The sequence below is a fragment of the Theobroma cacao genome, chromosome 2 (assembly GCF_053813885.1).
Source record: "Theobroma cacao isolate CCN51 chromosome 2, ASM5381388v1, whole genome shotgun sequence".
Lineage (NCBI taxonomy): Eukaryota > Viridiplantae > Streptophyta > Magnoliopsida > Malvales > Malvaceae > Theobroma > Theobroma cacao.
In genome coordinates, this window is record NC_142640.1 from 2,255,261 (window position 1) to 2,267,253 (window position 11,993).

At 32.2% G+C, this 11,993-nt stretch overlaps 2 protein-coding genes and 1 non-coding gene across 4 annotated transcripts; all 3 read left to right on the forward strand.

Moving 5' to 3' along the window:
- Window positions 1-999: 999 nt before the first annotated feature.
- On the forward strand, window positions 1,000-3,401 carry WRKY9 (WRKY DNA-binding protein 9). 2 transcript variants are annotated; one of them, XM_007041508.3, is made up of 5 exons: window positions 1,000-1,369; window positions 1,597-1,719; window positions 1,835-2,200; window positions 2,323-2,436; window positions 2,539-3,401. In XM_007041508.3, exons 1-5 carry the CDS (start codon window positions 1,115-1,117, stop codon window positions 3,238-3,240), a joined length of 1,560 nt encoding a protein of 519 aa, XP_007041570.3. In that variant the 5' UTR covers window positions 1,000-1,114; the 3' UTR covers window positions 3,241-3,401. The 2 variants fall into 2 exon arrangements, with proteins under 2 accessions (XP_007041570.3, XP_017970253.2); XM_018114764.2 differs by having other exon boundaries at window positions 1,001-1,369; window positions 1,582-1,719.
- A 4,375-nt stretch (window positions 3,402-7,776) lies between these two features.
- LOC18607372 (protein-protein interaction regulator family protein) lies at window positions 7,777-11,538 on the forward strand. Its single transcript, XM_007041510.3, has 10 exons — window positions 7,777-7,961; window positions 8,052-8,162; window positions 8,234-8,299; window positions 8,451-8,612; window positions 8,705-8,818; window positions 9,262-9,333; window positions 9,593-9,676; window positions 9,779-9,879; window positions 10,212-10,296; window positions 10,899-11,538. Exons 1-10 carry the CDS (start codon window positions 7,884-7,886, stop codon window positions 11,283-11,285), a joined length of 1,260 nt encoding a protein of 419 aa, XP_007041572.1. The 5' UTR covers window positions 7,777-7,883; the 3' UTR covers window positions 11,286-11,538.
- Window positions 10,483-10,631, forward strand: LOC148763911 (small nucleolar RNA snoR135). Its single transcript, XR_016024946.1, has one exon. It is a non-coding gene; the product is annotated as a small nucleolar RNA snoR135 (small nucleolar RNA).
- Window positions 11,539-11,993: the final 455 nt, after the last annotated feature.

Consider the following 11,993-nt stretch of genomic DNA (forward strand, 5'->3'; position numbering starts at 1 on the left):
ATTAATTTGTTCTACTTATAAGAATTTGGGATGCCCCCTAAATTCAACCTTTTTCAAAGAGACATGCTTCATTATTAAAGGTTCTCTTTTCTTGTAAAAATCTCCTCATTAATGAAATATATTCACTTGGTTGAGCAAAATATATTTATTGATGTTTCATTAATATAAAAGTTGCTATTTTATACATGGGAAAAGGAAAGAAAAGAATCAAAGGAAGGGCATTTTGATGTAAAATTCATCTACTACTTTGACATATATTAACTTACACTTGCTTTCGAGTAAGACCCCGTTGCAATAAATTTGATTTACGACTGCATGTCTACAGTACTTAATTTTCTAGATTTACTTAGAAGATATAAATTTTCAATATTATTATAAATAAAATGTAACTATAAAATCTACGAATATTAAAAATTGCGAAGTTATCAAATTAGATTACATCCCTGATCACTGTAGTAATGGCATCTGAAAAATTGTTACATGATTACCTAATTAATTAATTTACTACAATTATACAAAAACGTTGTGTGTGTTTAATTAAATTAGGGTAAGTACTTCCAAAAGCTACATTTCCATTATTATCATAAGGTTGAATTCAATTGAGATTTTTCTTTTTCTTTTTTTTTTTTTTTTGGGAGGGCGGGGGGAGATTCATCTAAAAGGTGCAAGAGTGGAAAAATCAGAAGCCCTAAATCTTAAACATGTGTTCTTTTTTAAGTTAACAAGAACAATAAAAAAGGCAACAAAATCCATTATTATATCTATAGGAAGAGTGAGTAGGTAGGGGCAGCTTTGTCTTTGTAGTAAGAGAGAAGGGGCTCAAATAATTAAACATAGGTGGGGGATTGAGGGATGGAGGGGGGGTGGTGCCCAAGTCTCTAATCTTTATTAAAAACCTTTAATAAATTAATTGAGGTTAATTAAGGACCCAAAATTAAAGTCAAAGCTTTAGATGCGTCCTAGTGTGTCTAATAATACGTTTTTGAGACGAGGGAATTGACTTTGGTGCCTCAAAAGCAGCATTTTGACAGAGAGAGAGAGAGAGAGAGAGAGAGAGAAGAAAGAGAGGAAGAGACATATACTGCCAATTTGCAAATTTGATCTTCGTCACCAAATGGGGAGAGAAGAAAGGAGAATGGAGATTGATCTGTCCCTGAAAATAGATGCTAAAGAAGAAGAAGAGGAAGAGGAGGAGGAGGAAGAAGAGGAAGTGGAAGAGGAGGAGAAGGATGTGGAAGAAGCAAAGGAAACGATGGAAGAGGATGATAATCAAGATAGAGAAGTGATGACAGCAATAGCTGCCACCGGAGAAGTTGAAGTTGGTGCACCATTGGAATTCTCCTTGCAAGAAAACATGAAGACAGAAGAGGTACTCTTAGAGTTTCATCATTAATTCTCTCTTTTTCTCGTATAATTATATATATATATATATATATGTATGTATGTATGTGTAGGTAAACTTTACTACTTATCATCGATCTTATGTATCTTAGTGTAATCTATAGATTTTTCAAAAAACCCTTTTGCTTGCTTAAGATAATTTAGCTAATGAAGTCTTAAATTTCATGGTATGTATACTAGTTGTCTGTCTTACAGATGGAGATGAGTCGCATGAAAGAAGAGAATAAAGTGTTAAGGAAAGTGGTGGAGAAAACTATGCAGGATTACTATGACCTGCAGATGAAATTTGCTGCTATTCAGCAGAACAACCAAAAGAAGGTAGTGACAAATCTTTTACTACAGCATTTTTGTTTTCTTTTGTTATTCATTTAGTTTCGTATATGCAATGATTTTTGACTTTGTGAATTTTTTTTCTTTTTTTTTTTTAATTTAGGATCCTCAAATCTTTCTCTCTCTCAGTGGAAATGAAAACTCAAGTCAAGAACAGCAGGCAAATCCGAGAACCTCTAATGTCAATAACCAAAAACAAGGGTCGCCATCACAAGATGATAATGATGAAGAGAACGAACTAGGGTTGTCATTGAGGCTTCAAACCATTTCCAGCCAACGAGAAATAAGACAAGGAGATCAGAAGGAAGATCAGCGCAAGGAATTAGAAAGTCAAGAGATTACCTCAAATGTTGCATCAGTGCAAAATAAGCTTGACCAAAGCCATTTATCTGCAATCACGAGCCATGCTGCTTCCCCACCCAACAGGAAAGCTAGGGTTTCTGTTAGAGCAAGATGTCAAACAGCAACAGTAAGTTGAATTGAATATTCACTGTTCAACTTTCAGTTTTCCATTGATTATAGTAACTTTCAATCAGTTGCTCAATGCCTGAAGAGTTCTAAGTTAAGCATAGGTTGCTTCCAAATTTGCAGATGAATGATGGGTGCCAATGGAGGAAATATGGTCAGAAAATTGCTAAAGGAAATCCTTGCCCACGAGCCTACTATCGTTGCACGGTAGCACCAGGCTGCCCAGTCAGGAAACAAGTACAATCTTCATAGCCAACACTTGTTACTTTCAATTTTTGCAGCTTCTTATACTACTATTTTTTTTTTCTATCTGAATTTAGTTGATCTGGTGCGATTCAGGTGCAACGATGCCTGGAGGACATGTCGATTCTGATTACAACTTATGAAGGAACTCACAATCATCCACTTCCTGTTGGTGCAACAGCCATGGCTTCAACAGCCTCAGCAGCAGCAGCTTCCTTCATGTTACTTGATTCAAGTAACCCTCTCTCAAATGGTATCCCAAACATCACTCAAGCCACCCTCCCTTACCAAAATCCTCATCTGATAAACTCAGTCAATCCATCCAACAATGTTAGGAACATGACCCTCAACGACCCTTCAAAAGGAATCGTTCTTGACCTCACAAACAATCACCATTTCGATCACCATCAACTGCCAATAACAGCAAGCTCTTCCTCCCATTCCTCAGCTCATCAACAAGCTTTTCCTTGGATGCCAAGCAGATTAAACTACCACAATGCCAACCCTTTACCAAGCAATGCATTTGCTACCTCCAGGACAAACGAGAGAGAATGGAAATCTGATGAAGACAAGTCACTAGCTGAAAATGTCACAGCAATTGCTTCAGATCCTAAATTCAGGGTGGCTGTTGCTGCTGCTATTACATCTCTAATAAATAAAGAAAGCCAAAACACTCATCGTATTCCTATTGCTTCTTCGTTTGTTGGCAGGGAGGGAGAGAGAGGGAGCTCTAGTACCAACAATTGGGTACTTGAATCTCTCTCGGGAACTGGTAAGCCCATTCAGCATTCACCTTAGAAGTTAGTAAAAGATTAATTATTTTGGGCAACACTTTGTTTATTAAACTTTAAATTAAGACAGATATTAAAGGGTATATACAAAGGTTATGTACTTTTATCTTGTCTACATTTGCTTTCTCCCTCCTTAATAAGACTTATACTGAAATATTTCCTTTCTGATTTCCTTTTCGTCTTCCTTTTTTTTTACTGGTGAGGTTTCACAATTCATGTAATTTAAACCAAATGTAAGATTTAACAACATATATAATTATTAAATTATTATTTTCCGACTTATCTTTTAATTATTTTTTTAAAAAGTAACTCATTGATAAATTGACGAATATTGTATATTTACGTACAATCGATCTTTCTGTTTTCTTATAACGACCCCTTTAAAGGATTCCTCTTCTCTTTTTCCTTTGATTTTGGTTTTCGACATGTAACTTTCTTTTCACCTCCTAATAAAATCTTCATTTCCTTTTAAAAAAAATTATTTCTGAAATTTATATGGAAGTACTAATAGTGGAAAGTACTCCCTTTTCTAGGTTTTCTTCTAACATGCACACAGGCTAAGAAAAACTTAATATACTCCATTGTCAATAATATAATCATATGAATTAAATGTGTGCTTCACTAGTTATGGTTATGTTTATTTCTAAGAGCAGCAGCATGGATTGATTAGTAATGTTAGTATACCAAAAAAAATTCATGTACAAACTGAAAACCAAAAATCTTATAATTTTTCAATATTTTTGACTCAATAATAATAGGGTAATGAGATTTTAGCATATATTATTATAAATAGATAATTTTGGCATGCATGCAACTTTGTAAAATGTTAAGTTCTAATGAAATTATACAGAAAAAGGTTCAGCAAGAACAAATTATTATATTAACGTGCAAAAGTTATTAGTGAAATTCAAATCTCACTATGTAACTGTTCGTAGTTTGTAATTTTACGTATTTTTTGGATAAATACAAATTTGATTATAAAAAATTTTAATTCAAAAAAACAAGTGTATGTATGTATATATATGTATAGAGAGAGAGAGAGTATTGAGCAATGCTACATCAAGTCTCGAACCAGCAAAATCTCGAGACATGAATGGCATTGTTGTAATTCCATATTTTATTAATACAAGAAAATGCCTTTCAATATATATATATATATAGATAGAGAGGGGAACACATGCTATACATATCATTATTTTGTCTAGAGTTGGGTTCCTCTATTTCTTCTTCTCTTCCCTAAGTTACATGTTTGGTTGGGGAAAAAGAAAAATATTGAGGGACTATATATTAAAAACTTTATATATATATATATATATATATATATATATATATATATATATATATATATATCAAACCAACAATTAAAGTGAAGTTGCATATTTCAATAATCTAAACACAAAATTTTAGGGGTTTTTTACACTTTCTTTATCTTGCTTCTTGTCAAACCCTATATTATGTTTATAAACATAAGATGTAATTGCCACATAAAACAATAAATCCTGGCTGTAAAGATTACCGCAGAATTCGGTGCAATATATCCCGTTTTCTTTTAGTTAGGCAATTGGCCGGCTTGTTTACAGCTGTGCCTTGGATGAAAAAGGGCAAAGGCTTTGGCCCTGTTTGGTGTGAAATGTGGATGGAAATCCTCTACCCTGTAGCATGTCCAGTCTATATCATACGTTAACATGTTTTTTTCAAGTAACTGACATGAAGAAAAGATTTTAATTTAATAGCAATTTGTCATTAAAAACATTTTTTTTATAAGAAAAGAAAAATCAATGATAACTTCCTTTCGATAATTCATTTGCTAAAAATAAATAAACAATTATAGGAAATATTATTATAATCATTTACACTCATCAAATACTTGGTGCCCATCCCTTTAACACGACTAGCTATCAGGTATTGTGAATAAAATGGAAGGCAGCACATGTGAGTAAAGAAATGAGGGAGGAACAGAAGGAAAGAAAAGGGAGTGAGGTTTTTTTTTTTTTTTTTTAATTGGAGAAGGAAAATTTGAATTTTACATTTTAGATATGATGATCGGATGTGAAAAAAGAGTGAAGGTTCGAGTTTGCTCTTTTCTTGGTAATTATATAATAAATGATTGAGCAATTAATTAATTCAATATTTGTTCATTCGAATAATGTCATAATAAAAGTTAAAACACACCCAAAATTTATTTGTGATTTTTTTTGTCTAATAAATTATAATAGATTTTAATCGACATATAAAAATTTGGACATGCAAAAAAACGTGTTTCTTGATTTAATTAAAATAAAATCTCTCTCTCTTTCTTTTATCAACTAATTTTAGAAAATACACGAAAAGAGTTAAATAATTGACGAGAAAAAAAAACCAATCATCTCTCTTTTCTATTAAAACTTTTTTTTGTCAAAAAACTTCTTTAACAATAATTTATTGTTAAGTTAAAGGGTTAACGTGACAAAATATTGTGATCGAGACATGGAGCAAGACACTTCTCGGGAAAGAAGATTTTCGTTTATGAATTATTTAAAATTTTCAAGGGTTATAATTCTATTTTATTTATTTATTTTTAATTAGACTTAAATTTGACAAATCAAAATGTTTATGAATTTTTTAATTTTGATCTGATAGTAATAAATGCTGAACCAGAACCGTACGTTTTAGGGTAAAATAATTGCAAAGGGTTAACGGTTGCTTTCAAGCTTCAACAATTGGAATTATCGAAATGTGCTGATTTTAGGCGACGTGAGATTACGTCGGTAATAGTCCAATAATTATTGTGACTGAAGTCCCCTTTGTAAAGTTTATATTCTTAATTCAAATTAGGCCAGGTAATTATTATGACCTAATTAATACCCACAGCAACCTAAAATGCTTTTCATCGTTTTGGAGATATATATATATATATAATATTAAAATTAACTTATTGTAAGATTTTTTTTGATTAAAAATATTTTACTAACGAATTTAATATTTTTGTTTAGATAAATTGAAGAAAATATTCATCGTGACCCACCTTCAAAATTTTTTCATCATGATATAATAATTATCAAGATTCATTAATTATGTAATATATACATCTACTTTTCTTAGGTGAAAAACGAAAAGAGATGATAGAAGGTCTATTTTTGAAAAAGTTATTGTACATAATTTAATTTACGCTCTCAATTAGAAAGCGAATAGAAGACAATTTCTATGTATCAACAAATTAAATTCCATTGATCTAAACATTTTTTACTTTGCTTTTGCATTTATTTCTTTCCAAACACGAGAAAATATTGAGAATTTTTCCGAAAAGCAAATGGAGCTAAACACTTAATAATTTTAATTGATATAGTATTATATATATATATATATATATATATATATATATGTATATATGTGCATACACGCACGCTAGCTATATATAATCATTAACCCGTAGATTTTATACATCAATGCATGTTGTAGATATCATAGCATTGAGGGGAATCGTTGAATCAAAGACTTGGACTTTGCATAACATTTGAAATATATTGCAATTATGGAGAAGATACAATGATTTGATGAATGAAAACGTCACCGATGCAAACATATGATCATGGTTGCAAAGAAACTTGATTGAACCCACATTTTTCATGCTGAAATTTGGGATCAAATTATAGTATGTTGTGTAAAAAAAATATTATACATGTTTTGTTAATTCCCGTTAATGGTATTTGAATGTGTATATATTTCAAAAGAAGTTTTTTTACATTAAAGGAAAAAGGGATTCAAACTCAATTTCTCGAATAAAGATTCATGCACCAAAGTTTATAATTACATAATTTAATGTTATATAGTATAGAGTTCTTAACATGTTTGTAATAGTATTTGAACATTTGACTTATTCATTAATGCATAATCTCCCTATTTTTTAAAAAGTAAGGTTTGAATCCTTAATTATCACTTCTAAAAAAAAACCTATTTGTAATAAATAATTATGCTTTAATGCGGTTTTTTTTTACATAATCATTGAAAAGACTTTTAAACTATTTATAAAAATTTAAAGAAATTTTTATTATTTCATTATATTAAATCAATATCTTGTGCTTTTATTTTAAACCAAATAGATCAATTGATTAATTTTAATACAATAAAAGAATAAAATTTTATTTAAATTTTTTTAAATAATATATGAATTTTTTAGATGTTATATATATATATATATATTTGGTTAATAAAAAAAAGATTCGAACTCAATTGTTGAATAAAAATATTCACACACAAATCGAAACTTTAACGAAATTCTTTTGATATTTGTATATGTCTATATTTTAAAAAGAGGGTTTTGAGCTCAATTTTTTTTTAAATAAAAGTTTGATGGGTCGAATGTTTAATAAAGTTAATGAATATGAATTTAATTAATTAAGAAAGAAAAAAATTATATTAAAAATAAGTTATCAAGGGGCTGTGATTTTGTGTGGCTTTGGGCTTTATGGGCTTGGGTTGTTATGGGCTTTTAACCCATTTTTGAAACAAAAGACCTCAGAGGTGGATAAAATAAATTTAAATCCCTATTTTTTTATTTATTTTTTAAAAAAGGGAATTCGACAAAATCCCTCGCCAGGGTTTTCCCGCAAGGCAGAGCTTAATCTTTCTTCCTTTTCTTTCTTCTGCGGAAACAAATTAGAGGAATTCCAAATGGGAAGCACCGCCGTGGAGAAGACAGCAGAGGAGCTCCAGCGAGAGATCGATGAGCTCCATCGCCAACAACGCGAGGTTTCTTCTTTCTTTCTTATACGTACAACTCTACGTATACCATAAGCTACAGTTTTGATTTTTATTTGTTATTTGGTTTGTTTTGTACAGATTACGGAGAGGCTTAGGGATCCTCGGGGACTCCGAAGGGGAGGATTGTCGGGCATCAGTCCTCGTAACTTCGCCGCCAATGGCGCTCGTCAGCGAGGATTTCTTCGACCGGTATGTCTTCATTTCTTTGCTTAGCTTATGTTTAGGGTTTTTTAGATGGTGTTAACTTTTGTTGGTGATAGGCGGATAGGACTGATGCAGAAGACCAACCTCCGGCTAAGAGGCGATTGTCGTCTGCTGTTGTCAAGGTAAGCTTTTTCTTACTGGGTTTTCGTTAATTAGTAACTGTTAAGTAGGAGTCGACTGAGATACCTATCTTTTCTTAGGTTTTTTCTCTTTCTTTTTGATGTTATGGGTTCTGAAACATTCGATTACGACTTTATTGATTTGGGAGTGAAGGTTGAAGATGGAGAGATTGTCGATGATGCCGAAGCGGCAAAAGATGTCAGTGACACGGCTGTTGAAGGGTCTGTTGCAGTAGATCAGAGTGATAGAAAGCTGTTGAGTGTGCCGCAAAGTGGTTGGTCTAGAAGGGATGGAAATCAAAGACCAGTGAAGAAGGTTTCTTTGCATTCTAATTTTCATTTTATTGAGCTGTGGCATATTTTTAGGTTTGGGTTTTAATGCTTTTGATTGTTGTCTTTTGATGTTAGGTCACGCAAGCTCCAATTACAGAGCATGTTCCAAGGATTTTGCCCAAGGAGGAGGATCCAAGCTTGATTAATAGAAATAAAAGAATGTTGGGGCAACTTTTAGGGACTTTGGAGGTATTCATTATGTAGTTGCTGTTTTAGCAAATTGGATGCATGATAAGACATGTTCCAATAGATGGGGAATGTATATCATCAATCTGTTTGCTGATTGTTTTTATTTTAATTTCTTCAAAAAAGTTTGCTACTCAAGATTGAGATCAAACTTTCCAAACTTGTTAAGTAAAGCAAGTGTTGTTTGTTTACTAGAGTAATGGCTTTTCCAGAAATTGTAAACTGCAAAGTTTCTCAATAGTTGGGATGTAGTGCTTCTTTTCATTTATTGTTGGATTCCAATTGTAGCCCCCACAAGTTAATTTTTTGTGTTATCATGTTCTAAAGTCCCTTCTTCTTTTTTTTCGAGCAGAGCATTACCTTGTATTTTATGCTAGTGTTAACTCTTTCTGTCTGTAACTTATTGTACATTCATGACAATATCATTTTGCTTGCATTGATTGCAGAGATTTAGGAAAGAAGATGTGCAACTTTCAGGGTCTGAGGCATATATGCGGAGGTCAAATTCTTTACAAAGAGTAAGTACATGTTATTCATACTATGTTGTCCACTTTCTGATGTGAATAAAGTAACTTGTAACTGTTGTTTCTTATTTTGAGCAAAGCAGTTCGTAGAGAATATGACATAGATTACTAATTGGCTGGAAAATGAATGTCGGATGACTTTGTTTTCATGAAAGTCCAAATTTTATCTGTCTACAATATAAACAAATGATAAATTGGACGTTTAGGGTTTTTCTGTGATAAAGTTTTTCGCTGTTCACTAATGCTCTTCCAGGCTGAGCAAAGAGCACGTGAAGAAAGTGAAAAGTTGAGGCAGCAAGAGCGTGAACAAATTGCGGAAAAGAGGAGGAGAGATCTGGTTTGTCATTGGTCATATATATTGCTGTTAGTTAACATTGAAGTATGTTTAATTTAGAACCAGTTCTTATTATTTTTGTTGCTTGTCCCCTTTGTTTTTCAGACTCTTAGGGCTCGTGTGGCTGCCAAGGCAGAAGAAAAGAAGCTGGAGTTGTTGTTTCTTCAGTGGAGTGAGCACCGCAAAAAGCTTAGCAATTTTATAAGGTATATCTATTATCAATTTTAGTATGCTTTGGTGTTGGTACCTTATGGACATAAAATCTTTTCTGCTTTACTATTCTCTTTGACAATGAAGGGCTTATAGTATTAACACCCTTCCCATATACCAATCTGTTGCAGGTTATTTTTAACTTTGGTCCAAAAGTGTCAATATTCACAATTTTATTGAGACAAAGATAAGTTTCTGTTCATGTGCATAGTAGTGTTGAATCAACTGGAGACGTGAATGTTCCTGCTTTCTAGGATTTAGGTAGACTGAAACAATTCTTTTTGGATCATTTTCTTCTCATTTTGATTGCTTTTGGGATGTGTTCCAGGACTAAAACAGAGCCTCCAATATATTATTTGCCAACTAAACCATTGGATGAAGATGCAACCATACATGATCAGCGAAAAGAACAAGTAAGTTCTCTCCCATTTTTGTTGGGGTTCATTGAGAAAAGTGGAAAACATTTTATAAGGAAAACCAACTTTCTTCACTTGTTTTTCGTGAGAAGCTACAGTTTCTGGAAAAAGGTTGCATGTTTTACTTTGGCTTTTGAATTGTCTTGATGCTATTATTACTTTTTCAAATTTTGGTCTTTTAGAGTGGCAGGGATAGTGTGTATCAGCGCTGTGCTACACTAGATGCACTCTGTTTCTGAAAGAATTCCCTGCAAAATCAATTGTTGAGGAAGATGGGCAGTTGTTTTTCATCCTAGTCATTGGAATTATCAACAATCATCTTCCAGACATTACTTTTTCACTCTTTTTTGGTGTTTCCTCTTCAAGGAGGATATTTTATTTTTAAAGTTTTCCTAGAAATACTTTAACTGGAATCCGAGATTAACATTCAACAAGTGACCAGAGTTGAGGGCAAGTGGACGACTTTGAAAATAAAGTAAAAAAAAAATGATTTCACACGTTGAAAAAAAGGTGGAGTTTCAGTCAGGTTGTCTAATATTAGTTTTCTATTATTATGCTAATATTCATGATAAATTTCTCTTTTGGCATTTGCATGGCAGGAGTTTTTAGAATGGAAGACAGCTAGGAGAGAGGAACTGTCTGAATATCAGAAACAGATTGGAGAACAGTATGTCGCCAATGTTGAAAAGGAGTTGGAGAGGTGGCAAAATGCAAGGAAAGCAAGGAAAGCAAACAATGACATGAACCTTCAAGAAACAATGGACAAAGAATTGGATACCCATAGACTTGAGCATGGTCCAAAGAAGAGAAAGATACCTGGTGGAAACAATGAGGATGAGGAGGATGTGGAAGACATCAATGTTGGGGAGGATGATATGATGGATGATGTGCTAGATGTTGATGATAATGGTAGGAGAGGAGATGAGACGGCCAAAGCAGAGCCCGACCACACTAGTCCACCCCCTGATAATGTTGATCAGCAATGACTGTACCCATTTTCGTAGGTCAATATTTGCTTAGTTCTGTTTTTTTTTTTTTTTTCTCTAGCATTTTGCATGTTTCCTCTTTTTTATTTGTTCTTCTCCTCCTTGCGAAATACAAAGTAGATTTCGAGATGCTTTAGTTATGCTAATTACCATTTATTTAAACAATAGCTGTAAGCAAGATATGTAGAAATTTATGTTAGGTTGCCATTCTCTATGTGCAAAATATCTAATATGAGAATTGAGGTTAGGTGTACTGGTTTTATGTTTTACTTAATTCTAAAATCTTTCATCTTTTGTCTTTATTGTGATTCTCACAATTCACAAATAGACGATTAATTATTATGATAATAACCATTAAGAAATGTGGTGAAGGATTAAGTCCAATTGCAACAATTTTGTCATTTTGGGATGAAAAAATGTCTTAACTATGACTCTAGACTTATAAAACATTTTCACAAGTGGGGGTATGATTTGAAGTCACGTTCATAGAAAATATCAATTAATATTAAATTTGATATTTGTTAATTATTATTTACGGATTAAGAGTTTGTGTGAATATGTTTTTAAGTTACGTTGATAGAAAATATCAATTAATATTAAATTTGAATTTTTTTATTTTTTTTATGAATTAAGAGTTTGTGTACATTCATGCAAAATGAGTTTTTTTTAAATGAATTAAGAGATTCTTTAAATATAATATTTTTATCG

Excerpts from the sequence above, each read along its gene's own strand:
- LOC18607372 (XM_007041510.3), top strand. The coding sequence starts at position 7,884 with ATGGGAAGCACCGCCGTGGAGAAGACAGCAGAGGAGCTCCAGCGAGAG. Across the intron at positions 8,300-8,450 it reads TGTCGTCTGCTGTTGTCAAG|GTTGAAGATGGAGAGATTGT; the intron begins GTAAGCTTTTTC and ends TTGGGAGTGAAG. Across the intron at positions 8,819-9,261 it reads AACTTTTAGGGACTTTGGAG|AGATTTAGGAAAGAAGATGT; the intron begins GTATTCATTATG and ends CATTGATTGCAG.
- WRKY9 (XM_018114764.2), top strand. The coding sequence starts at position 1,115 with ATGGGGAGAGAAGAAAGGAGAATGGAGATTGATCTGTCCCTGAAAATA. Across the intron at positions 1,720-1,834 it reads AGCAGAACAACCAAAAGAAG|GATCCTCAAATCTTTCTCTC; the intron begins GTAGTGACAAAT and ends TTTTTAATTTAG. Across the intron at positions 2,437-2,538 it reads GCTGCCCAGTCAGGAAACAA|GTGCAACGATGCCTGGAGGA; the intron begins GTACAATCTTCA and ends GGTGCGATTCAG.